The sequence below is a fragment of the Lytechinus pictus genome, chromosome 7 (genome assembly GCF_037042905.1).
Source record: "Lytechinus pictus isolate F3 Inbred chromosome 7, Lp3.0, whole genome shotgun sequence".
Classification (NCBI taxonomy): Eukaryota; Metazoa; Echinodermata; class Echinoidea; order Temnopleuroida; family Toxopneustidae; genus Lytechinus; species Lytechinus pictus.
The window spans coordinates 26,389,593-26,411,858 of record NC_087251.1 but is presented as its reverse complement, the minus strand read 5'-3'; the positions used below and the strand labels follow the sequence as shown (position 1 = coordinate 26,411,858).

At 36.2% G+C, this 22,266-nt stretch overlaps 1 protein-coding gene across 1 annotated transcript; it reads left to right on the top strand.

The window, feature by feature from the left end:
• Window positions 1–1,168: 1,168 nt before the first annotated feature.
• On the top strand, window positions 1,169–10,613 carry LOC129265342 (signal-induced proliferation-associated 1-like protein 1). The gene is made up of 4 exons (XM_054903348.2): window positions 1,169–3,048; window positions 5,108–5,274; window positions 9,186–9,331; window positions 10,447–10,613. Exons 1-4 carry the CDS (start codon window positions 1,684–1,686, stop codon window positions 10,611–10,613), a joined length of 1,845 nt encoding a protein of 614 aa, XP_054759323.2. The 5' UTR covers window positions 1,169–1,683.
• Window positions 10,614–22,266: the final 11,653 nt, after the last annotated feature.

Below are 22,266 nucleotides of genomic sequence, written 5' to 3'. Positions count from 1 at the left end.
ACACTTAATAACATAAACTCCATTTGCTGGTAGATTTGATGATAAACTTTTCCAGACATCTTGATTATTAGGGAAACACCTGTACAATGTGGACATTAATGAATTTTGATGACATTTCCATCCATGTGTTTAATAATTTATGGATTGAATGCTATTGTGTCTAATTATTTAACTGGGGCTTTGATAAACTACCCCTGAGGAGGGGCACTCAAACTATATGTACATATATACAGTGTATATGTATATATGGGCGCTAGCCATGCATGGAGCTGCTTTGGGGCGGGGCGGCTTCTGAACAGAATTTTTGTCATTGGGAGTATCTAGAGAACTGAAAATTAGGTCTGAAAAAGGGGGTCATCAAAATGACACGTCCCCATACCACCAATATATGTGAGTGCCCCCCCCCCCAACTACCCCCTTCCCCCCATCCTCCTGTCCATTCACCTCTTCCAAATTAGGAACTTGGGAGGGGGTCATTACTTTATCCTTCTTTCAACACAAAATTGTTTATGTCTTTTGTTGGTATCAAGCTGTCTTATTAAAGCAGATGCGACGGAACCATGGGATTCCAATTAATTTGAATATTACTGTAGGATGTGAAAATGAAGCTTGATTATGTCTTTATTAAAAGGGCAGTGTGAAAGCAAGTGTGCTCATTGTGAATTAGTTGATTGATCAATTGCTTCAAGGTCAAATGGTCTATCAATTTTATTGTTTTCTATTTTTGTGTTAGAAGCCTGTTCTTTTCATGTGAATTGTTATATTTTCATGCGTTTTAATTTTAGTGTAAAAGAGAGTTTGATAGAGGAATTCCAAACCAAGCTCAAAATGTCTATTTCTTTTATTATATTATGATCACATAATCATTTCATGTTTATTTCAAATGGGTGAAAAAGTCAGATCTATCTATGGAGAATCCTGATGTTCTGAAAATGAATACAATTTGTTGGAAAATGTATTTTCAGGCATCTTTAAAGAAAGCTCATGCATGTATTAAATATTTTTGGAAAATTACAATAGCATGTCTTATAAATATGATAGATGTTTTGAAAGTTAATCAGCTTGAATTATATATTGTTTTTCAGGTATCTTCAAAAGTCTTCCTCCTGCTTTTATGTTTTTTTTTATCATCCTAAATTTCTGTTCCATTTTTTTCTCTCCAAACCACAGACGGATTTACCCTAATTCAAGGTCCTGTCCGACCGACCACACTGCTACTGGATCTACTCGCTTGACCTGGAAACGCTGATCAGGGGATGAGCATGTGATTACAGGCAGACCGTTCCAACCGTCCATACAGGCATTTGTCTGTTGACAAATCAATGCTTGACTCAGCCACCAGACCAGGAAGGAAGGGGCAACCCGACACACAGGAGCAGAGCTGTTGTTTTGGCCAGGAAACCATTGTGTGTGATATCCATTCTGGTCCAGGTCGTGGATAGTGCAGGATGTACATCTATCTAACAGTGTGTGGGTTACTCTCTGGTGGATCGGATCACTTATTTTGAAGCTTTTATTTCAATGTGAATCACTGTAATATATAGAGGAGGATATGAATTATGAACGACAGTAATGGTGTTGATTCAGACAAAGAAATGATTAGCAGATTTTCAGCTTGAGAGGTGGGTTCTGTTTTTGTTGCAGTCAGGGGAAAGGTGAGGCGATTAGGGTGCATGGCTGAATATGGCCACAGCAAGTAGAGGAGTGCATGGGAACTACGCACACAGCGGAGCGGTACAACCAGAGCTGATCCAATCAGCAAGACAAAGTGCGCAGGAGATGGCCGATTATTATCACAGCAAGGTGGTACAAAACGGTCACTCCTCTTCATCTCAACAATCGGAAGATAACTATTACAGGCCAGGCTCAGCCACGCAGAGCCAGGGCAACGGATACCAGTCGGGGAGCACAGTATCTAGGGGTGTGAGTACCCCAAGGAGCGATAGCCGCTCTTGGGGAAGGAGCAGTGGAGATAGTGGTAGTGGTCAACTCGGTTTGACCACTGGTCAATTTCGAGCAACTCCAGTGAAGGTCGATTTCCAGGCCAACGAGGAAGCATCTGAAGTTGCGGATAATGAGAAAGACTATCACAAGGAACTCATGTCATCAACGCAGGACTTGCTTGCAAGGCAGAGCCCTTGGCTTAGAAGTAAAGAGGAAGCTAGGCAGTATTGGAGAGATGAGGAAAAACGGACTCACAGATCCCCTCAACATCGAAGGCACAATACCAGCCCTGACGGAAAATACTTTGAGCAAGCTCTTGGGGTGGTCAGTGCCTCAACGGAAAGTCATCGAACCCTAGCGTTGACCACAGATAATCTCAGGAAGTTTAACCGTGGGGGTGACTTACCCCGCATGCCTCTGACACAGAATTTGAGGCGTAGTATGAGTAACTCAACATTAGACATAATTGAGAAAACAGACTTCAATGCAGCTGCTGTTACAAGGGATTTTGGGAGTACATCCTCGATAGATGTGCAGAGTACGGGAGGAGAGAGTTTCTTTAGAATGCTGCAGGACTACAAGGCTGTGGATGAGCGCAGTCCAGCGCCACCACAGTTCAAGCAGCTTATCCAGGGTCGTGTGACCACAGTACACGATGGGCGCAGCAACACTGCCCCTCTGCCTGCACGGACACCACAGACACCGCAGGCACCACCCAAGCAACGCAGTACTACTATCGAAAGAAGCCAAACCATACCCAGTCCTAAACAACCTCGCAGGTACCCGAGCAAAAGAGAAAAGAGGGACAGAACTAAATCATACTCGAACAATGAGCGCAGGCACGAGGGCTCCTTCTTTAGGAAACTGCGAAAAGGGGAAAGAGGTGATATTTCCAAAGAAAACAGTGACAATAGAACTGCTGATGAAATGCTTGAAACAAGGATTGAAGAGGGTGTTAGGAGGAGAGCATTTGAGCATTTTGATGTGCAGAGCTTACACTTTGAACTTGGGGATTTAACCAGGAGTAGTGACTTAATTGCCAAGGGCAACGTGACTACAGGTGCTTCAGCAGCTTCCAAGGCCAGTTCTACCAATACACCTGAAGTGAGTATAATGATCTAGGTCTTCACATCTAAAAGCTTAATGATTGATCATTACAGGTTATTTTTATGATTGATTCCACATAATTACCAATGGAATCAATTATGAAAATGAAAATTAGCTACATGTATGAGCTATGATCATTTGCTAGACATTGTGTAATACAGGATCCTGTTTACAACTTTGGGGTGTTTTTTAGAAGGAAATGTTTCACTCATGCAAAATACAATAATATGTTGCTGATAACAGTAACAAATTTATAGAAATATGTGTTGTGTAGATTAAGGACATTTGGCCAAAATTTTTAGAAAATATAAACTGTAATATTTATTGACTAAGGAGTCAGCATTAGCAAGTCATTATAGTCTGCACTTCGTGTAGGAAAAAGAATGTATGAAACACCAATATTTTATGTAATTTCCTCCCTATGTTGTAATATTTAAATCAGCCATTCGCAATTACTTTTTTTGAAGCTCCATATTTCTTGTTGAGAATCTGTAATGCTCCACTATCCATTACGCAAGCCAGCAAAGTATTTCGGAAGGGGTCCAGAGGCCTCTGGTTGGGGTCGAGGGGGCAGAACCCCCAGAAGTTTTTGGAATATGAGCCTTTTAAATTGCCCAGAGGGGCTCTAATTAATATCAACAGAAGAAATACAAATGCCAACAAAATACACATTATTTATTAAATAAAAATGATTAGTGACTATTTCACAACATACCAATGATACCACTAGTTAAGACTGTTCTGCACCAGATCTATTGGCTGAAGCAAGTGGCGTAATGTGTAAAAAAAAATTGAGGGGGCTAAGTATGGCAGCTGAAGCAAAAATGTTGAACTTTTCAATACAAAAATCTATATTTTGACATAATACAATATTCCATTCTTTCCCTTTCCTTTTCTCCTTTTTTTTCTTGGCCGTGAAACACTTGGGGGCCCCCCAATCCACACCCCCATTTGTACGCCAGTGGCTGAAGTTACAGTCCCTGATTTTGCAAGGGCTGAAAATCAGGCGTTGCACTGCACTATTAACGCCACAAACTGCCCCCCTCTCTCTACAACTCATGTGCAGTATCATTCATTCAGCTCGTGTTAAGCAAGAGTGCATGCAGGCAATCACGGCAGGCAATACATCGAGCATATTTCACTTTTACATCTTCGGATTTTAATCGGCTTCGGAAACAAAGTTTCTGCTTGTTAGGTCCCAAATTCATTATCTTTTATGATCAGGATTTTCTTTGAATATCATATTATTTGATGTTTAACTCTTAACCAAAACGTATACTCTGCATGAAATGCAAAATTACTTGCCGTAGAATTAGAAACCTACAAGCGGAGCTTTCAAATCACTTGTGTGGCATATAAACTTTGTACAGCATAGAATAAATAAAAAGGAGAACACCATCGATCCTCTATAATAGGGGTTATCGAGTGCTAAATTTGACAAAATTTGAGGAAATCAATTAGCACTTAAGTGTCAAGTAAAGAGTTTTTGTTTTCTCTTTGTATTAAAATGATCACCAAATCCTCATTTCCAGGTTACTGGTTGATACATTTTTTCTCCCCAATTTTTCCTTATTTTTATTTTCTTTTTTTTAATACCGGCTCCCAAGCGCCACTCCGCAAGGCTCAGTGCGCCACTCCGCAAGGCTCAGTGCGCCACAAGTGGCGCATGCGCCACCATTTGAGAATCCCTCATTTAAATCCTATCAATTTAATTACACATCTTCTTAATGTGTCCCTCATTAAGATAATTTTACACTGTGTATTCAGAATCTGTGTATGTGATGTATCCAGAGTTTGTGTAGATATTCATTTTCAATTTAGATGCTCAGGGTGAGAGGGTACTTCTAACTTTTTTTTAAAGACCATTACATTTTTTGTCCTGCTTTTATTCAAATATGAATATGTATATATAAGTAAAGAACATCTTATAAACTAATAAGATGATAAGTGACAGAAGTGACTTTAGTCAAAGACTTCAAAAGAGGTCATCACCCTATGGCTTTTCAAAGATTCAGTACATGTATGTACACATTTCTTTTTGTTCTGACCTGTGCAGGGGAGCGTAGAGGATCTTTTAACCAATGAAGAGCAGGACCCCGGTGACAAGCAGAGCAACGATCTCCTCAGCAGTTGTCCTTATTTCCGTAACGAGATTGGGGATGAGGTCGAACCCAGGGTCACACTCTCCAAGATGGGCATGCTTAGTACCAGAGCAATGAGAAGGTGAGGACATTAGCCTTGCATCACATTATAGTAGAAAGTAATAATAACTGTTATAAGTTCCTGTGATTGTGGGATTTTGTTGGATAAGAAACAATTTGTTATAGACTGTTGCACTATATGTTGTTAGCAAACTGAGTAATTCTTGAGGAGTGTGAAACAGTATGATACAAGATGAAGGAGACCAAGGAGGATCCAGTACAGTGCACTTGCTGCACTGGTTAAGGCCTGGTCCCACTGGCCGACGGACACAAAGTGTATTCATAACGGATACAGTGGACAAGCAATATTTCGGGGTGGGTCCATCCGTTTTCATTCGCTCCAGACAATGGACGAAATGAGTGAACAATGAAATCACAGTGGACGGATGTTCGATGGATATAGAGCGTATGAAACACGTATGCAAAGACTACACAGCGGATACAGAGCGTTTTTCAATGGATGGCAAGATTTTTGTCCGTTTTGCATCCTCTCTGCATCCGTAAGTGCAGTTGGGCCAGGCCTTTATTTGTAATCTTCAGGATAATCAAACCCTTGATGAAGAGAGGGGGAGCCAAGGGTGTAAAAACAAACTCACCACTGAACTTTTGTTTTATCATTAAAATCTTTAGATCCCAAGATGCAATGTTTGTGTGCTGTTTTATGATTTACCCCCTCCCCCCCCCCCAAAAAAAAAGGTATAGCATTTCTAGTGCAGTGCTACAGGGCACTCATGTTATACTGGACCTGTATCACTTGACTGCTTTACCTGGAAGTTTCTCTACTTGGGTTATTTGTAGGGTTGGCCCAGTTCGGAATATGATTTTTATTTGGTTTTAAATTGGGGTTAGGGCTTACAAGATTGATATGCAATGATTCCAATTTTCTGGAGCAGAACTTAAAAATCTTTATTTCAAGCAATTTTCATGCTCATGAAGCATGTTGTCATCAGCATTGCCTTTTTCAAATTGTAACCCATTGGAGAAAACAAAAGTGTTCTTATCTCCTGTATCACGTGTCCTCAAATTATATTCTATCTAGGCATATGTACACCTTACAAAACAGGAAAAATATATGTAAATTAGGAGAACTTTATAGAGGTATGAAAATAGTTTCAGCCATTGACACCTACCTAGATATAAAAATCTAGTAATTCATGAGTAAACAAGAAAACATTTATGTTTGTATCAGTCTTCCTGCCTCACCTTAAAAGTTCTTGTGACTTTTTCACAATACTGTGAATATCACCACAACCATGAAAAAGTTTTATAATTTTAAAAAGTATTTTTTTTCTCAATTGATATTACGAGTAACTTATTTTAAATGGCAAAACACTTGGTATTTTCTGATTGGGGTAGAATACCTGATATGAAAATACCATTTATTTTTCTTGAGTAGGCAGGTGTGAGAACACCAAATGTTCAAAGATCCTTGAAAACCATTAGGCATAGTGTATTGCTAACAGGAAGAGTCATGTTGGGCTGTTGCTACATATTGTGTCTCTATCATGTCTAGGTCTTACAGCCTAATTGCAAAGGCGCCAGGAAACTTGCCATTCGGATGAATTTCACTTCTCACACCTTGTCTTTGCCACAGTATGGTATCACAGTTTGGAACCTTGAGAAATACCTTATCAAATTATATCTGGATAATTTTCATAATTATAAGATTCTCATAATTGATGATTTATTGAGGATGGGATGAATTAATAAAGGGAAATTATAGAGGCAAGTGTTGAAATATTTAAGGAGGGGTAGGGGGAGGAGGTTGGTCAGAAGAAGTTACCTATTTTGGTTGCAACTTTACATTCTGTACAGGGCATTTTAACTTTTTTTAAACATGTACCATTTTATTTCATATGAATGAGATGATAACTGTGTTTTCATCTTTACACAGAAAAAGAAGTTAAATGTAGGCCCTGTGATATTGCAACAGTAGGCCTACTGTTTCTGTTTGTAATTCCATCTGTAATGGGTTTTTTTGTGGTTGTGATTTACATTACCTGGAACATCCAGAAAATGTTTAACATACATAATCTCAGCAGACCCTGAATTTTATATTTATTTTCTTAATTTGAAATCTTTTACTTTTTTAATTGCTTTCATTCATTTTGAAAGCTTGACAGAGTTCTGTATTGTTTTGGATACCAGGTTCATGTTTGTTCATTTATCAGTTTAATCATAATCATGTCATGTCTGCATATCAGACTATCATTAGATGTGATCACATGACCAACCGTCAGAATGATGTTTGTGTATCATGCATATACATGTAGGTTATGTCTGATTGTAACAGTCTAACATCAAAATATTATGGGTTTATCACAATACGTGTCTGCTGTAGGAGATGCTGCGTCCACATTCTATTTCCTAAAACGGAGAAGTCCTTTTATCTTTCTGGTTTTGTTTACCTAGCATTTTGTTTTAATATTCATATTTATGCTATTTTGATAAGGTAGTGTCTTGGCTTGTGTTTCTTGTTTGTGAGAACCCACAAAATAAGAAAATTTATCAATTACTGTATAGCAAAAGTCAAATAAACTAATGTGTGATTTTCTAAGATATTGTGACTATATTGCAAATCAAGTGTTCTCTTTTAAGGTAAAGGTTGATATGCATGTAATACAATGGAAGCCCCCCCCCAAAAAAAAAAAAAAAAAAAAATTATAAGGACACACTCTATATAAAATGCTTGAAAATGTCCATCCTTAGTTTTGTAAGGAGTTTTATTACAGAAGAAATAAATTATGTGTGAACACACACCGGAACAATCACAAACGATGGCAGTTGTTGGTCTGACCCAGGTTAGTACAGTATGCAAAGCCTACACTGATGTTTCTCTACAACCAAGTAAAATTTAGTATGAACACATGCAGCTAGACCAATATCTTGGAATCACAAACCATGTCTGCTGTTGCCCAGGTGGGCATGTAGACTATGTCTGGTATGGATGGCGGAGGCCGTTGCCAGGAGGGGCACCGGTAATCAACGCTGAATGGTGCTAATTGCTCCATGCAGTGACTGTTATGCCGGTTGGATCACATCCAGTGCATACGGCTGATTGGGGGTTGAACTTGTAAATAGGGGTCAAAATGGGGTCAATGAACTTTAACTGGAATGGGGATAGACTCTGCTTCATTTTGTTTACATTTGTGAGTGAATTAATGATTTATTAAACAATAACACAGCTTTGGATCATGTAAAAGTTGGTAAAATGGGACAGGAAAAACTGCTAGTGAAGCCTCTCATATAGCTGAGTATATGTGACCTGGATGGATTAAGGATAGAGGATTAGTTTGACAGTTATCTTAATTATGATATAATTGCATGAGTGCAGAGCAGATGAAATCCAACCCTTCTGTTGAGTTATATGTTATAAGGCTTTATGTCACTTGCAAAGTGAAGTCTATCGCTTATAATGAAACCATTTACATAAAGTTGATTGTCATGAACATATAATTTCTTTGTAGAGTACATGTTCTTCATCAGTCTTAGCCCATTTCTCATTACGATGTAATGAAAGTGCCATATATTCAACATGACTAAAAAAGTTTCTCCTAAAGTCTACACATGCAATGAGTTTAAAATTAACAAGAACATGAAAGTTTGTTTTTTCTTTTAATAATAAAATATATTCAGCTATAAAGATGAGCAATATAAAGCCTTTACAAAGAAAAAGACTTTCCCTGAATGTTGGCAATCCTTCAGAAGCTCCTCCGAATACTGTGGCATAGTATCATCAGAGCCATCTCCTCATCAAACAAATTCCACAACTGTCATTCCCCTCCGCCCATTAACATCGGTATCCCATCCTCGCTCATGCATTCTCAAATACATTTATCCAATTGCCGGCTCAATCGTATCAACTCTTCTTTTATGACATCACTTCCAATCACTGACTCAATCAAATCAACTCTTATTTTATGACTCTACCAGGTATCGCCATCAAACGATTCTTGAGAAGAGGGGGGCTTCCGAGCTCATCACCAACGATGACCAATCCAATTACGTCTGGCGTGGGCCTGTCATAGAACACATGGACCAAGGCGCCCTGTATTATCGCAAGTACTTCTACAAACATGGTAAGACCAAGGGCAAAATATGCATGTATATTGGTGCAAAAACTAGTTTGCCCCTAAAATTAAAAAAATAAAAATAAAAGCCTTCATAATTGCTATTCTCTATAATTCCATTTTTAAAACCATTTTTGTATTATTCTATCTGTAGTGATTAATGTAATCTGGTATCAAACAATTAATATTTTTAAAATATTAAGACAAATTATTTTTTGCAATTTCTTGATTGCAAGTGATGGGTTAACACTTGATTTATTTAAAAAAAAGGAATGTCATTCAAAATCTTTTTAGTTGGGCACCCTCTAAATTTCCTAATAAAGCTTTATAATTCTTGCATTAAAAATTATTTTACAAATTTGGCAGAATCCTGTCACTACAAATTTCCTGTGATGTGTAGCCTCCTGTCCATTTTTAGCCAGGCAATGTCAATTAGGGGATATTTTTTGTGCATGAAGTCTTTCTCAGGCTGTTGGGACTGTCACTTTGATGTTTAACCTTTTGAATTGTGTCAGTCAAATGATCCTTGTAAAGTCAATAGAGAAATTATTTAGCACTTTTGCTAACCTGATTACCATCTGATGATGAAGCAGATAATATACAGGTCCGTTTAAGCTTTGTTATGGAGTGTGGATATGTTGTACAGTTTTGGGTTTTGTTTTGTATTTGAAATGGAGAAAAGGTTTTCATCCTCAGTGAATTTAAAGACCCAAACATGTGTACACATTAGCTCTAATATTGCCAACAGCCTTTTCCATGATTTCATTTCTTATGAGAATTAATGTTCTTATGAAATTGATGGCTCTATTTTTCATAAGGAATTTAATAAGAAATTTTCGAAAGTAGATTGTAGTAATTTGTTTTCTTTATCAGGAAAGAAAGAATTCACTTAGTTATATTATCAGTGTAAAGAATTATCAACACAATTATGAACACTTTGTGGTCAAATCAGATGATGTGTGTTGTTTTAAAATTATAAAGCATATAAATGTAGAAAATGTGACGATCATGATTTATTTATGTTCGACCCTATAAACTCAAGGATATTACACCTTCTGTTTTAAATGCATACATGTATTTACCCACAATTCTATTCTTGTCCCTGGTTTATTTTGTTCCTGTAGAACATCAGAACTACTTTGGTGTGGATGACTTTCTTGGTCCTCTGGCTGTCAGCGTCCGTAGGGAGAGAGTGGAGGAACAGGAGAGTCCGGTGGAGAATAGCAAAGACCATAACATGAGATATAGATATAGGATTCTACTCAGATCCAGTGAGGTAAGCATTGCTTGAAAGTAAGCTTGCGCCCAGCGACAAAGAGGTAATAAAGATGTTTGTTAGCAGCACTGGAACATCTCTTTTGAAATCTCAATTCAGATGCATCACATGTTACGAGTGTACTGAGTAGTTGTTGCTTTCATGGAACAATGAATAGACCAATAATAAGCACAATTTTTTTACATTTTATCATAGAAATGTGGTTATTTTTAAAAAGCCCTGAGAATTAACTTGCTATTGAGTCCAAGATTCATGCAGCAAACACCGAGAGGTTGTAGACAAAATTTGTATTAGACAAAATGTACATAGCCCAAAGTTCTGGAGATCTTGTGAAATGGTAAATGGGTCAAAAGGATATTAAACTAATTCATTATTGAAAATCATTTGTAATAAAAAATAGAGTAATGGATTTGACTATGAGGGATGAACCTTAATGAGAATTGGACAAAATTAGATCAGACTAAGTAGTAATTGATCAAGCCTTTGCCACCAGAGATCTAGTGGTTTTGAGAAACTGTTGTGGTTACAGCACAGGTCTTACAGCATATGCCTCTGATCATTCTACTGGAGCAATTGTAAGATGTATGAGCAGTTGGTACTAGGGGCCGTTTCATAAAGCTGTTTGTAAGTTAAAGGGCGACTTTAAGAAGGACTGGTGATCCTTTCTTACGCGCTTAACCATTGCCAATGAATATATTATTTACCACATGAAAGGATCACCAGTCGTTCTTAAAGTCGCTCTTAACTTATGAACAGCTTTATGAAACACCCACCTGGAGTGGTAGTAAAAAATATTGCACGAATCGTTGAGGGGGGTCTTGTAGACCCCCCCCCCCCCTAGATAGGGTTAAGGCATGACAAACATCACAGTTCTTAAAAGAGTTAAAAAGTAATCTTAGGAGAAAGTGATTTATGACCTCTTCCCTTTTATATTAAATATCATGAATGTTAGCTCTAGTTTCCCAAACATGTTCATCCACAGTATTACTCTTTGATTTTTATTGTGGATTGGTGACATATTCCATGGTCCAATATTCTAGGGAGGCTAGGAGAATTACTTCTGTCATTTCAGCGATACCGCCCGTGTTTACCCGATGCCTTTGCTGAGAGAAGTAACAGTTTTGGTTTCACAGGAAGCAGCTCGACCACAGAAAACTCCATTCAGTTCTTGCATGAAGGATATGTTCTGACTTTCTATTGTAGCAAACAGGAAGAACTTAGAGGAAGTACTTGAAAGGTTACTGAGAAAGTTTTGGTTGGAGATTGAAACTGTTCTCAGAGGTATCACTTTCGGATGAGGATGTTTTCGTAGAAAGATCAGCTCTGCAGGGAGTCGCCATTGGCAATGGGAACTAGATTGTATGATAATGAAACAGCTTGAATTGCTCTGTATTGGGCTTTTGATTGACACTATAGAGATAATCAAAATGAAAGAGTAGGAAGCAAGGAAGTTCATAGTTGTTCATGCTCCCGATATTGCATTGCAGTCAAGCTCTCCATTTGAGGAAGGGATCAAACTAGATTCAGGAGGGGATGGGATGGAGAACTTTAAATGAAGTTTGCAGATCAATCAACTACAAAAATACATGTAAATAGCTATTTTAAATGCAATTGTTGCTGAATTGCAAGGTTACTCATAAAATATAAATTATATAACCAATAAAAATGGGCAGTTATCCTTTTCCATGCGTTGTAACAACAGCAACAGGTCAGTTTTTCAAACAGCAGCAAACAAAATATGTCAACGTTTGATGGCTTATTTCTATGTGACTGGATACAAGATAGATTCAAGTCAATTGAGTATAAAATTAGCCATCTTTTGAGTTCAGCTGTCCTCTGTGTTGATCCCTTAGAGGTCAGTGGTGACAGAGCTAAGTCTCATGGTCAATCATGTCATTGTCATGCAAGATAAAATCACAAATAAAAACGTCAAGCCTAAAACACAGTAACTGCATTTCTTCGCGATTTGCTTGCAAAGCTTCTTTGCACTATGTTCATGATGTTTGCCAACTCTTTAAAAATTCCTTGTAAATACCTAGTTTTGCGAAAGTTTCTTGCAAGTCACAAAGTATTCACAAATATTTAGCCTGTGATCCTTTAAAAATCTGACAGAATGTAGCTATGGATCAATCTTGAGTGTTCACTGGGTTTTCTAAAAAAATTTAAGTGGTGTGAACTTAAACAATAGGTTGATATTTTGGAATCTGTCACTCGTCTCTTCTTGTGTCAAATAAAGGGCGGAATCCTCTCCAGGATCCCTTTCTTGAGATAGCAGCTAAGGTTTCCTGAAATAGTGCTCAATGATATTCCCAATACAGGATATAGGAGATCCTTCAGCTTCTTTAGAATTGCCCAATATAGCAATCTGATATTCAGTGTGGAAATGAAGATGTAGGAAGATCACTATATTAAAGCAGCTCTTCAATCAGACAGTAGATCACCAGTATTGGCTATAGGTGATTGATTACGCTACAGGAACATGATACTAGTCTTCATGTATGGAATTGCCAATTAAAACGTATACAGCCAAATGCATTTGTATGCCTTTAAAGTTTGAAGCCAATATTTGTTTAAGATTTGATCATGTGAATAATTTCTCTAATGTCCAAATCTTGTAAAAGGGTAATGACAATAAGATTTACAGTAGTTTAATTGTTTCTTTGTAAAACTTTGTATTTGATCATTAAACATGTTTAGCCCCCTTTACTGGTAATGTTTTATTTCTCAGGCCTTGGAATGCTTATATTAAAAAAATATATCAGGCTTTGAGAAAGTATAGTGGAATTATTTATCTGAGGTTGGTCTGGCAATTACTATTTTTCCCTGAGGGGCGAAGCCCCGAGGGAAATATAGTAGTTTTGACAGTCCAACCGAGGATTAATAATTCCCACTATGCTTTCGAATGAAACGCCTGATATATTTGTTTTATATCCTACTTTTAATAATTTATAACCAAAATCTATGCGCTGAGCATGCAAAGTCCTGTTACTTGCGTTGAATTACCTACTTTTCTCCGAGCCACCGCGCTCAGCGGAACGCAGATTAGTGTCTGCGCTGACGCATCACGCTGGACTTGCGCGCGCGCAAGCCGGTGCGCCGAGATATCCAGTTTTGTGAAATAATGACGTCAGAATATTGGTATATCCAAAAATATATCGAGGTCTGACGTCACGCAACATCATAGTTGAAATATATTCGGTCACATGATGCTACTTGAACCAATCACTATACAGGATTCAATCTATGTAGGATATAAATTTAGTTATTGAATAAAAATGATTTGTGTAAAAGATCGATTACAAAATGTCACTATTCCTGCTTAGATCATGAAACAACAATAGGTCCAGAATAAATAATTATATGAAAAATTCGACCGCTTTATTTCCTATTATTGAATCAGTTGACCTAATAAGTAATATGAGAAATATCCCCACCTCATTCCTTGTAATCACAGAACTATTTTAGGGATATCACAGTATGTCTTTTGGTCCCATTTCCAACACCATGAAACTCAAATATGTATTAGCATTATTAATCCATTCTATGACTAACCAAGAAGTGTTTTTGTAATTTTACGTCAGTTTTTTTTTCCGCAAGGAACCTCCTCTCTTGCCTGTGTTGTTAGGGCTTCTCATGGGGAGTGAAATGAATTAATATTAATCCAATATTTCCTGCATGCTATACCCGTTCTTTTTTCTGCCATTTTACCACATTCCCTTCTCAAATAACTGGTCCTGGTTTTTATCATATCCTTGTCTGGCAAATGCCAAACTGTTTGGTTAGGGTAATTCATAACCAACTTGGTTGTGTCAAGTCACATTATAAATAATTAAGATTATTATATGTTGAGTTGGTATTCTTGGCACAGTCTAAAATCTGTACAAAGATAAACATAGTGTAATGATAAGTTGTTTGTCTGTATTGTTTGGAATTAGTCACTCTGGGTGTGGTGGCTCAGTGGTTGAGCACCTGCCTCATGGATGGAAGGTCGTGGGTTCGATCCCGGCTGAGTCATTCCAAACAAATGGTACCCACTGCCTTCTTGTTAGTCGCTCGACATATTAGAATGAAGAAGGGTGATAATAGTATATTATGTACACCTCTGTAGGGCTATGTGGAAGATCAGCTAATGGCTGAAGTGGTTACCCTTGGGAAATTACTGTTTTAATGGAGTGTCTGCAATGCTTGTTTTTATTTTATTTTATATCTAGTGAGTAGCATGTGATATTTGATGTGAGTAATTTCTTGCATTGATTTTTATATCAAATATTGAATACTCCATATTAAAGTCACATACTGAAATGATGTTCAATATAAAATTGCAGTTGTCCACCTCCAGACTCAAATAATTACATGTACTTATTTTATAGAGGTTTGTGCAAGAAACCTGTTTTTGTATGAGAAATAAACACTATTTTGAAATACATTTGTATTTGGATTACTCTCACCCGTTTTTTCCACGCAAAGTACCAGCCAAATTAAAAGAATGTGCACCTTATATTATCCCTCGTCTTTGGGTCAAATAGATGCTCAATGTAGCTGGACAGTGACTAGGCCTTTTTCTATAAACTGGGAAAAGTTGATAAACACCGATGTTCGAGAAATGAAATTAGCAAAATAAAACTACTACAAAACCTTTTCAGCATCTATAGTACATCCAATACCATGGTTTATTTTTAAGGCTTATTTTTAAAATGAGTTAACTCTTTGCATGTTGAATTAAATTTTTGGAAATTAATGACAATTGTTTCCATGTTATTTTCTTTAATTCAAGATATCAATATTGCACCACTGATACTTATTATTATTATATAGATGTTATTCAAGAACTATCGACTTTCATTAGCTTATCTAGTTTGAAGGTAGGAGAGAAAACTAATTATTACGATTGTTGAATTTAACTGTACGAATGTGCAGGACTGCAACATCAGCGCGCAAAGGGTTAATTGAGTTCTGTTATACAGGAACATCTGTGCGCTCTCTCTCTTTACACAGTGAATTGTACCTGTATTTTAGGAACAGGAAATTTGCTTGCTAATTTTTTTGTACACCTTCCTGTGTGCACATACATGTACACTATCACATATTTATGGCAACCTGTTTTGTGATTGACGGATTTCATCCATGATACTGTTTTAGCATGAATGTGTGCGGTGATGACAGAGTTCCGGCTGTTGTCTTCTTGGGAGCAGGTGGCTGTGTTCATCTTCCAGTAGACACTGACCAGTTGTACTTCCCAGCCAAAGGTGCTAGGGATACGACTCGGCACTTCTTAATGAAACGTTCAACCTGTCTTTATTGCGTATTAATCATTTTTGGCCCATAGCTGTAAATTAGTTGATGAATCAGTAATTGTATGCTAAATTATTCTATCATTGTTCCTCTCTATTCTCCTTTCTCTTTCTTTTAAATGATCCTGTTAACAAGTTGCTAAGATTTTTTTTTTTATAAATCACCTTTTATTAATAAAAAAGGGAAACAATTACAATAATGGGCCCAGGTTATTAGTTCTAAACAAACGTAATACAGGCCAACATAAATTGAATACAGTATAGGTATACATAAACAAACATAAAACAAAAGATAATAATTATTTATATATCAAACGCGTCAATTCAATTCATTAAAAAATTCATACTTAGAGTGATGAGAAGGGGAAAGGAGGGGATATGCTATCCCGTGGTTTAACTTAAGTTGTTCTGATTTTAATTGATTGGGCCAGAACATACCATTATTGTCACTATAGGGAATAAGATTTAGTCACTTTTCAGCATTTTTCAAACCTACGTGTACATGTATCTCAGATTATTGAACCATTTTAAACTTTATTTATGATGACCAGTGGTGCAATGAACAAAAATAAATACAATAAAATATATGGGGCTAAAGTATTGAATATGTTCCATGATTGCTAAGAATTGTGAGTGAACGAAGCAAAAAAAAAAAAAACTGGTAAAAAATTAGGTAAATTGATTGTAATTGGTCCTATTAAAAACACAAACCTGAAAGGTAACAATCTAACATGCTACATCATCATTCAGAATTTCAGATATTGATAAGATTCAATACCATTCAATACCATCAATGATTTGACAAGAGTGCCTGTTTTAATATTTTGTTATGGTGGCCAGTTGTATGATTTGAATTTTATTCATTATTTTTGTTTATTTTTACATTTATTTACTTATTTGTTTAGTTGCATGTTCTTGTTTGCAGGATAGTAGTGTCAATTACTACAGCCGTACATGCAACTCATTTTAGCTTTAGATAGGAAGGCTATTGTTTTACTTTATTGGGATGCTTGGATCATTCAAAAATATTGTTCAGGCTTACATGATAGCAGTTTACATGTACCTATCAGTGAGGGAAATTAAAAGGAGAAACATGCAATATACATGTAGAATACAGCATCACTCTTACAGCTCCTTGGAGAAATATTCTAATAAAAAATGATATTCATGGGAAGGAAAGTCGGAAGAACAGAGTACACACATCGTTATGACATTTTGATTACCTCTTTCCAACATATTTGCCTGCCATCCCAAGTTGAGATGTTTAATTTGACGTTTCATATCCACTTTATGGACTAGACACGTGATGTCTATTGCTTTTCACTTCACATGAACTACATTCTGAAGTAGGTTTCTCCTATTACCATTGCGTGATATGAATCTCTAATTGTGTTTTGATGTTCAAGACATACTCCTTGAGATTTGTCTTGAGCTGTCTGTTTTGATAGATGAAAAGGAAATATGATCACATGAGAGATTTACAGCCCACTGAAGATGTGACATATTTCTTCCATGAATTGGAGAGGGACATTCCCAGAAGATGTGTTACTTTCGCAGGTCATGTGAATGAGATGGGGAATCACAAAGAGAGATGGATAAAGTTTTGGTTTTGCACTATTTCTGCATGTCCCCCTTCAGTCCAAAATATCATATGCTTGTCAAAATTGTCTCTCTCAATGATGCATTTCCAGTAAATGGTAGTTGACAACAAACGCAATTAAAATGATATGATTATTGCAGTTGAATGAAAGCTGAATGTATCATATTTTGAAGACTATACCTTTTGGCTTTGGAAATTAGACTTAAATAAGTAATATGACAAGTATGGACTCACTGGCATAAAACATTGTTTCTTCCTGTTACATAATTAGATTTCAGCCTCCTAATTAATAATAATAATAATACTAATAATAATAAAAATGATAAAAATAATAACAATAATAATAATAATAGTTATAATAACAACAACATTTATAGGGCACTTTGTATGGGTGTTTCAAAGCGTACAGGTGGACTGAATAGTGTAAACAATGAATCCATAACATTAAAAAAAAAGATGATATACAGTATAACCTGTCTTAGCATAAACTCGTCTTTAGTGGCCACGAATATGGTCTCCCATTTGAAAAGAATATGTGAAATAGTACCCGTCTCTAGTGGTCACTTTTTTCTGTTTCCCTTGGGTGGCCTAGACAGGTTAGACAGTATTTTGCCTCTACAGTATTCCAAAGTATTAAGGAATATGTGGTAATGCTGGAAGGTGAAGGTGATATTTTATCTGCTACTGACAATTTTGAAAACTTCTTGTTATACCTTTCCTCTGGAACATCAATGATACAGTTAGTAAAAGCATAACTGTAAGACTATGGCAAACCCTTGTAAAAACATGAAGTCAATACAAAATGCAAATATTAATCATCATACAGGTCTATATGCAGACCTGCCAACCAGTACGTTTGAGGCATTTTTTTTTTTTTTTTTTTTACAAAACCATAATTTATTGAGAAAAATCATCTCTATATGTCTCTATTTCATAAAACGTACACAAATATGGTTATTAGATCAATGCAATTTCAGGTAACTTCAATCATTTTGTTAAAACCAGGGTGGAGATATACACATGTTTCAATGTTTTTTTTCATCTGCAAGAGCAGTGCGCATTTTAGCTTGCATGCAGCTTGAGCGCCGCGATGAGCGAGTGCGCCAAGCATTTTATTATGAAATACACTTTTTTGGGGAAAAATACAGTTTTTTAAAATCACAGAATACAGTTTTTCATTCGAAGAGGTTGGCAGGTCTGTATATGTATGCACTCACAGTAGGCTTCAGTTTTTGCGCCAATGAACAATTGATAAATGGTATTCATCATGGTTTCTACCTTTGACTGTCTATCTTATATATCTATGCCTCAACCAGTCATGGTTGCCCTTTCAAGAAAAAGCCAGTTTAAATCAAGATAATTTAGGCATCAGAATACAACATAAATAATTTTAAATTATATAAAATTCTCTGCAATAAGTCTCTTTCATTCCTATAGCAATTGATGTGCTCTCATAATTTGCTTTCAAATATCCCCAGGACCTTGAAGAGTGAAAGAGTTCTTGTAAATTTCGAGAGGACGTAATATTTTGTTGATGTTTTCTGATCAGGATGAAATCAGAAAGTACAATCGTTTGTGATTTGCTTAGTGTAAAAGCACCTAAAGATCCAAGCAGTACAGGTATTGGAATGGAACCTTCAAAGCTGCCAAACAGAATCCCGGGATGCTTGTAAAATCAATGAAAATTAGAGCTGTTTGGCTTCATGCGCTTGATTTCCCTGGTGGATGCTCATTCCGGAGGTTTAGTACCTCTATGGAGAATTTGGGGGTCAGCAGTGGATGAAAGTTGTTTGATGAAAAGGGTGTCTAGGGGTTCAAGTGTGAATTTATTTTATGAACCCTTGAAACAACAAATTTGGGAAGTGATCAAGATTAGGAGTGAGGAGGGGAGAAAAGATTTAATGGTACCAGGGTGGAATGCTTTTAATCCATGAGAAGTGATGGCTCATTATAAAGTGGTTTTGTATTATGTGAGCTAGGTTTCAAACCAGTAATGCAGAGAATGAATAAATCTAGCTGTGTGAACTTCTCTGTAATGCACATTGCACACTATTGAATCATAGATAGGAAATACCTAAATGTTTAAATCTGAATTTTTCTTTTATTAGTGTCTGTTCATTATGTATTTTATGAATGACCTCAAAGTTATTAGTTTGTGAATCATGCTTGCATTATCAGGAAAATTATAACTACATAATGGTTTATTTTTATGCTGTTTACCTAAGACTTCAAAGTAAACTTTATTTCTTTATCCTGGACTTTGTTCCAGTAATTTTTTTAGGTAGCCTACATGACCATTTTTTTTTACTTTTAAGTTAGTATTTTTTATTTAAGAAAGAATACTAAAAAGAAGACAACATATTGAAGACTATATCTTTTGACATATGCATGTAATGTTAGGTCACTAATGTTCTTGATTAGTTAGAAATAGGTTGTAGTCAGTGCAGATGTTACGTGACACCCCAACATAAATTTCCCCCATATCCATCCATGCACATTTGTTGGTGCTAACATACGTCATGGCCGACCACTCTTCCTCAATAAATTGTCCATGTTTTATGTCAAGTGACATTCTTCATAGGCTAAGGAAATTCTTAACATGCAAAGTAACCATCCCTACACATGTTTAATATAATACTTCGAAAAGAAAAACACATTTTAGAGTTGAATGAATTTTTTAAATGTGCATGTTTTGTAATGTCATTAATGTTCTCTCTTCTAGAATACATGTAGTTAAAACTAATTAATGTCTTCTAGAATACATGATGTAGTTAAAACTAATTTGTGGTCAGAAAAGATGTCCCATGACATCCCATCATAAATTCCCGCCCCCCATATCCATCCCTGAACATTCGTTAGTGCCAACACATGCCATGGCCGACCACTCTTCCTCAATAAATTGTCTGTGTTTTATGTCAAGTGACATTCTTCATAGGCTAAGGAAATTCTTTACATGCACAGTAGCCATCCCTGTACATGTAGATGAAGAAGTTTTTTTTACTTAAGGGACAACATCATTGAGAATTGCTGAAACTTGCATTTATTTGTTAGTCAAATCTATTTTGATGATAGCATTTATAACTTTGATTTCATTCATGCTTATTATTAAAGAATGAAAATATGGCAGTCATTTTCCAGATTTGTTTTTGCAAGGAATGTCAGAGAAAAGGGAAATGGAAGTGCAAAATAAGAGCTCATTGTTTCTCAGGCAATACCTGTACAGCCTATTAGGATTTAAATGTGTTAATTGATATTTATCTCAAATAATTGATATGAATTTGTCTGCATATAAAACATGTTGGTCGTTATTGAAAAATATTCAAGTTTATTTTGGAACAGGAAACGGTCTTGATCATTATAAATTGTTGGCTCTAAGCCCACTCAAAATGGACGAATGGGATACCTCTTCAGAAACAAGGATTTTACTGAAAATAGAAATTATCAATATACTCCATACTCATTTACACAGTTAGGCAGAGGAAGACACAGTAATGAGGAATTATGTATTAAAAGCAATTCTATGTATGAATGCTTTTTACAGTACAAGGCCAAGTATAATCAAATTTCTGAGAGCCTTGGATTAAGTTTGAAAGTAGCTTGATTTTAATACGTACATGTGTAGGTGTAGCAGTGAATTCGAACTTGAGGGGAGGGCTTTCTTGGGACCCTAAAATATCCTCAAGGATAGAAGTATCAACGCAGGTAATCTCCAATCATAGACAGATAATGAACTTGTGATAGCTGGAATAATGGAGGAAAACTCCAGGTGGGGTTGTAGTCTCTAGATTCAGACCCATCTTAAAGCTATGCAAATGTTGTTTATTAGTCTTTGTCTTGATGTGAACAATTCCTGTACATAGACTTACTCCTTTTCCCGAAATATCCAGAGTGATAATTCTTAAGAACAAAAAAGGTCCCAAAGTGGTACCCTGCCTGAACACATCTGTGAAAGTATGAAACATACTCTTGTCTAATCTGACCAATCAAACAAACAACTTCAGTGGAAGCTGGTACTGGTATCGGGGACATTTTTTTTTCTTAGTAATATTACTTTGTCATGATTTAACATTTAAAACTTTTAAAAACATTTGCTCTTCCCATGTGCTCATCATCAATATTCCTTTGTGAGTTTTAGGAGAGGAAGAAGAAGAAGAAATATGATTTTTTTATCAAAGTTGTTTAGTTTGTATTATTGAACAATACATGTACGTGGATGTGGGCTCATACATGTACACTGTATTCCATTTTGCGTCTTCGGGGCTAGACTAGCTAAAAAAAGTGTATATGAAAGGATTTATAGAGAAGAGTGAGGGAGATGTGGCGCAATGGTATTAAAGGATTAACTAAATTAGGAAAGACAGCTGGGGTGGCTGCAGAGAAAAGTGAGCAAACTTAGCAAACCATGTTAATAGCATTTCATAAATTTCTAAGTTTTGACATAAAAAAAAAAATATTGTATATTTAGTTCCAGAGCACAAATTGTAATATTTCAAATATTTTGTTTTCATCTATAAATCTGCTGCTTAGTTGATCATTATTTGTGTGTAATTATTTATCAGTTAGATATGATTATTTGGCCTGACAATGGCTACCTTTAATGTCCTGATCCAAATGATTTATAGAATTTTTATATTGATGTTGAAAATTGATTTTGAATATTCATCCAGACATTCCGCATAGTGTTAGAATCATATTTTATTGCATTGGAACTATTGATTTTTTTTGCTTAGCCATCAGCTTGAACGAGCATAAGTTCCCCCCCATGATCTAGAATGGC

What these genes read in the sequence shown, in the direction of transcription:
- LOC129265342 (XM_054903348.2), top strand. Translation starts at nt 1,684, where the DNA reads ATGGCCACAGCAAGTAGAGGAGTGCATGGGAACTACGCACACAGCGGA. An exon ending in GTTCTACCAATACACCTGAA is followed by an intron (nt 3,049 to 5,107) that starts GTGAGTATAATG and finishes TGACCTGTGCAG; the next exon opens with GGGAGCGTAGAGGATCTTTT. An exon ending in AGTACCAGAGCAATGAGAAG is followed by an intron (nt 5,275 to 9,185) that starts GTGAGGACATTA and finishes TGACTCTACCAG; the next exon opens with GTATCGCCATCAAACGATTC.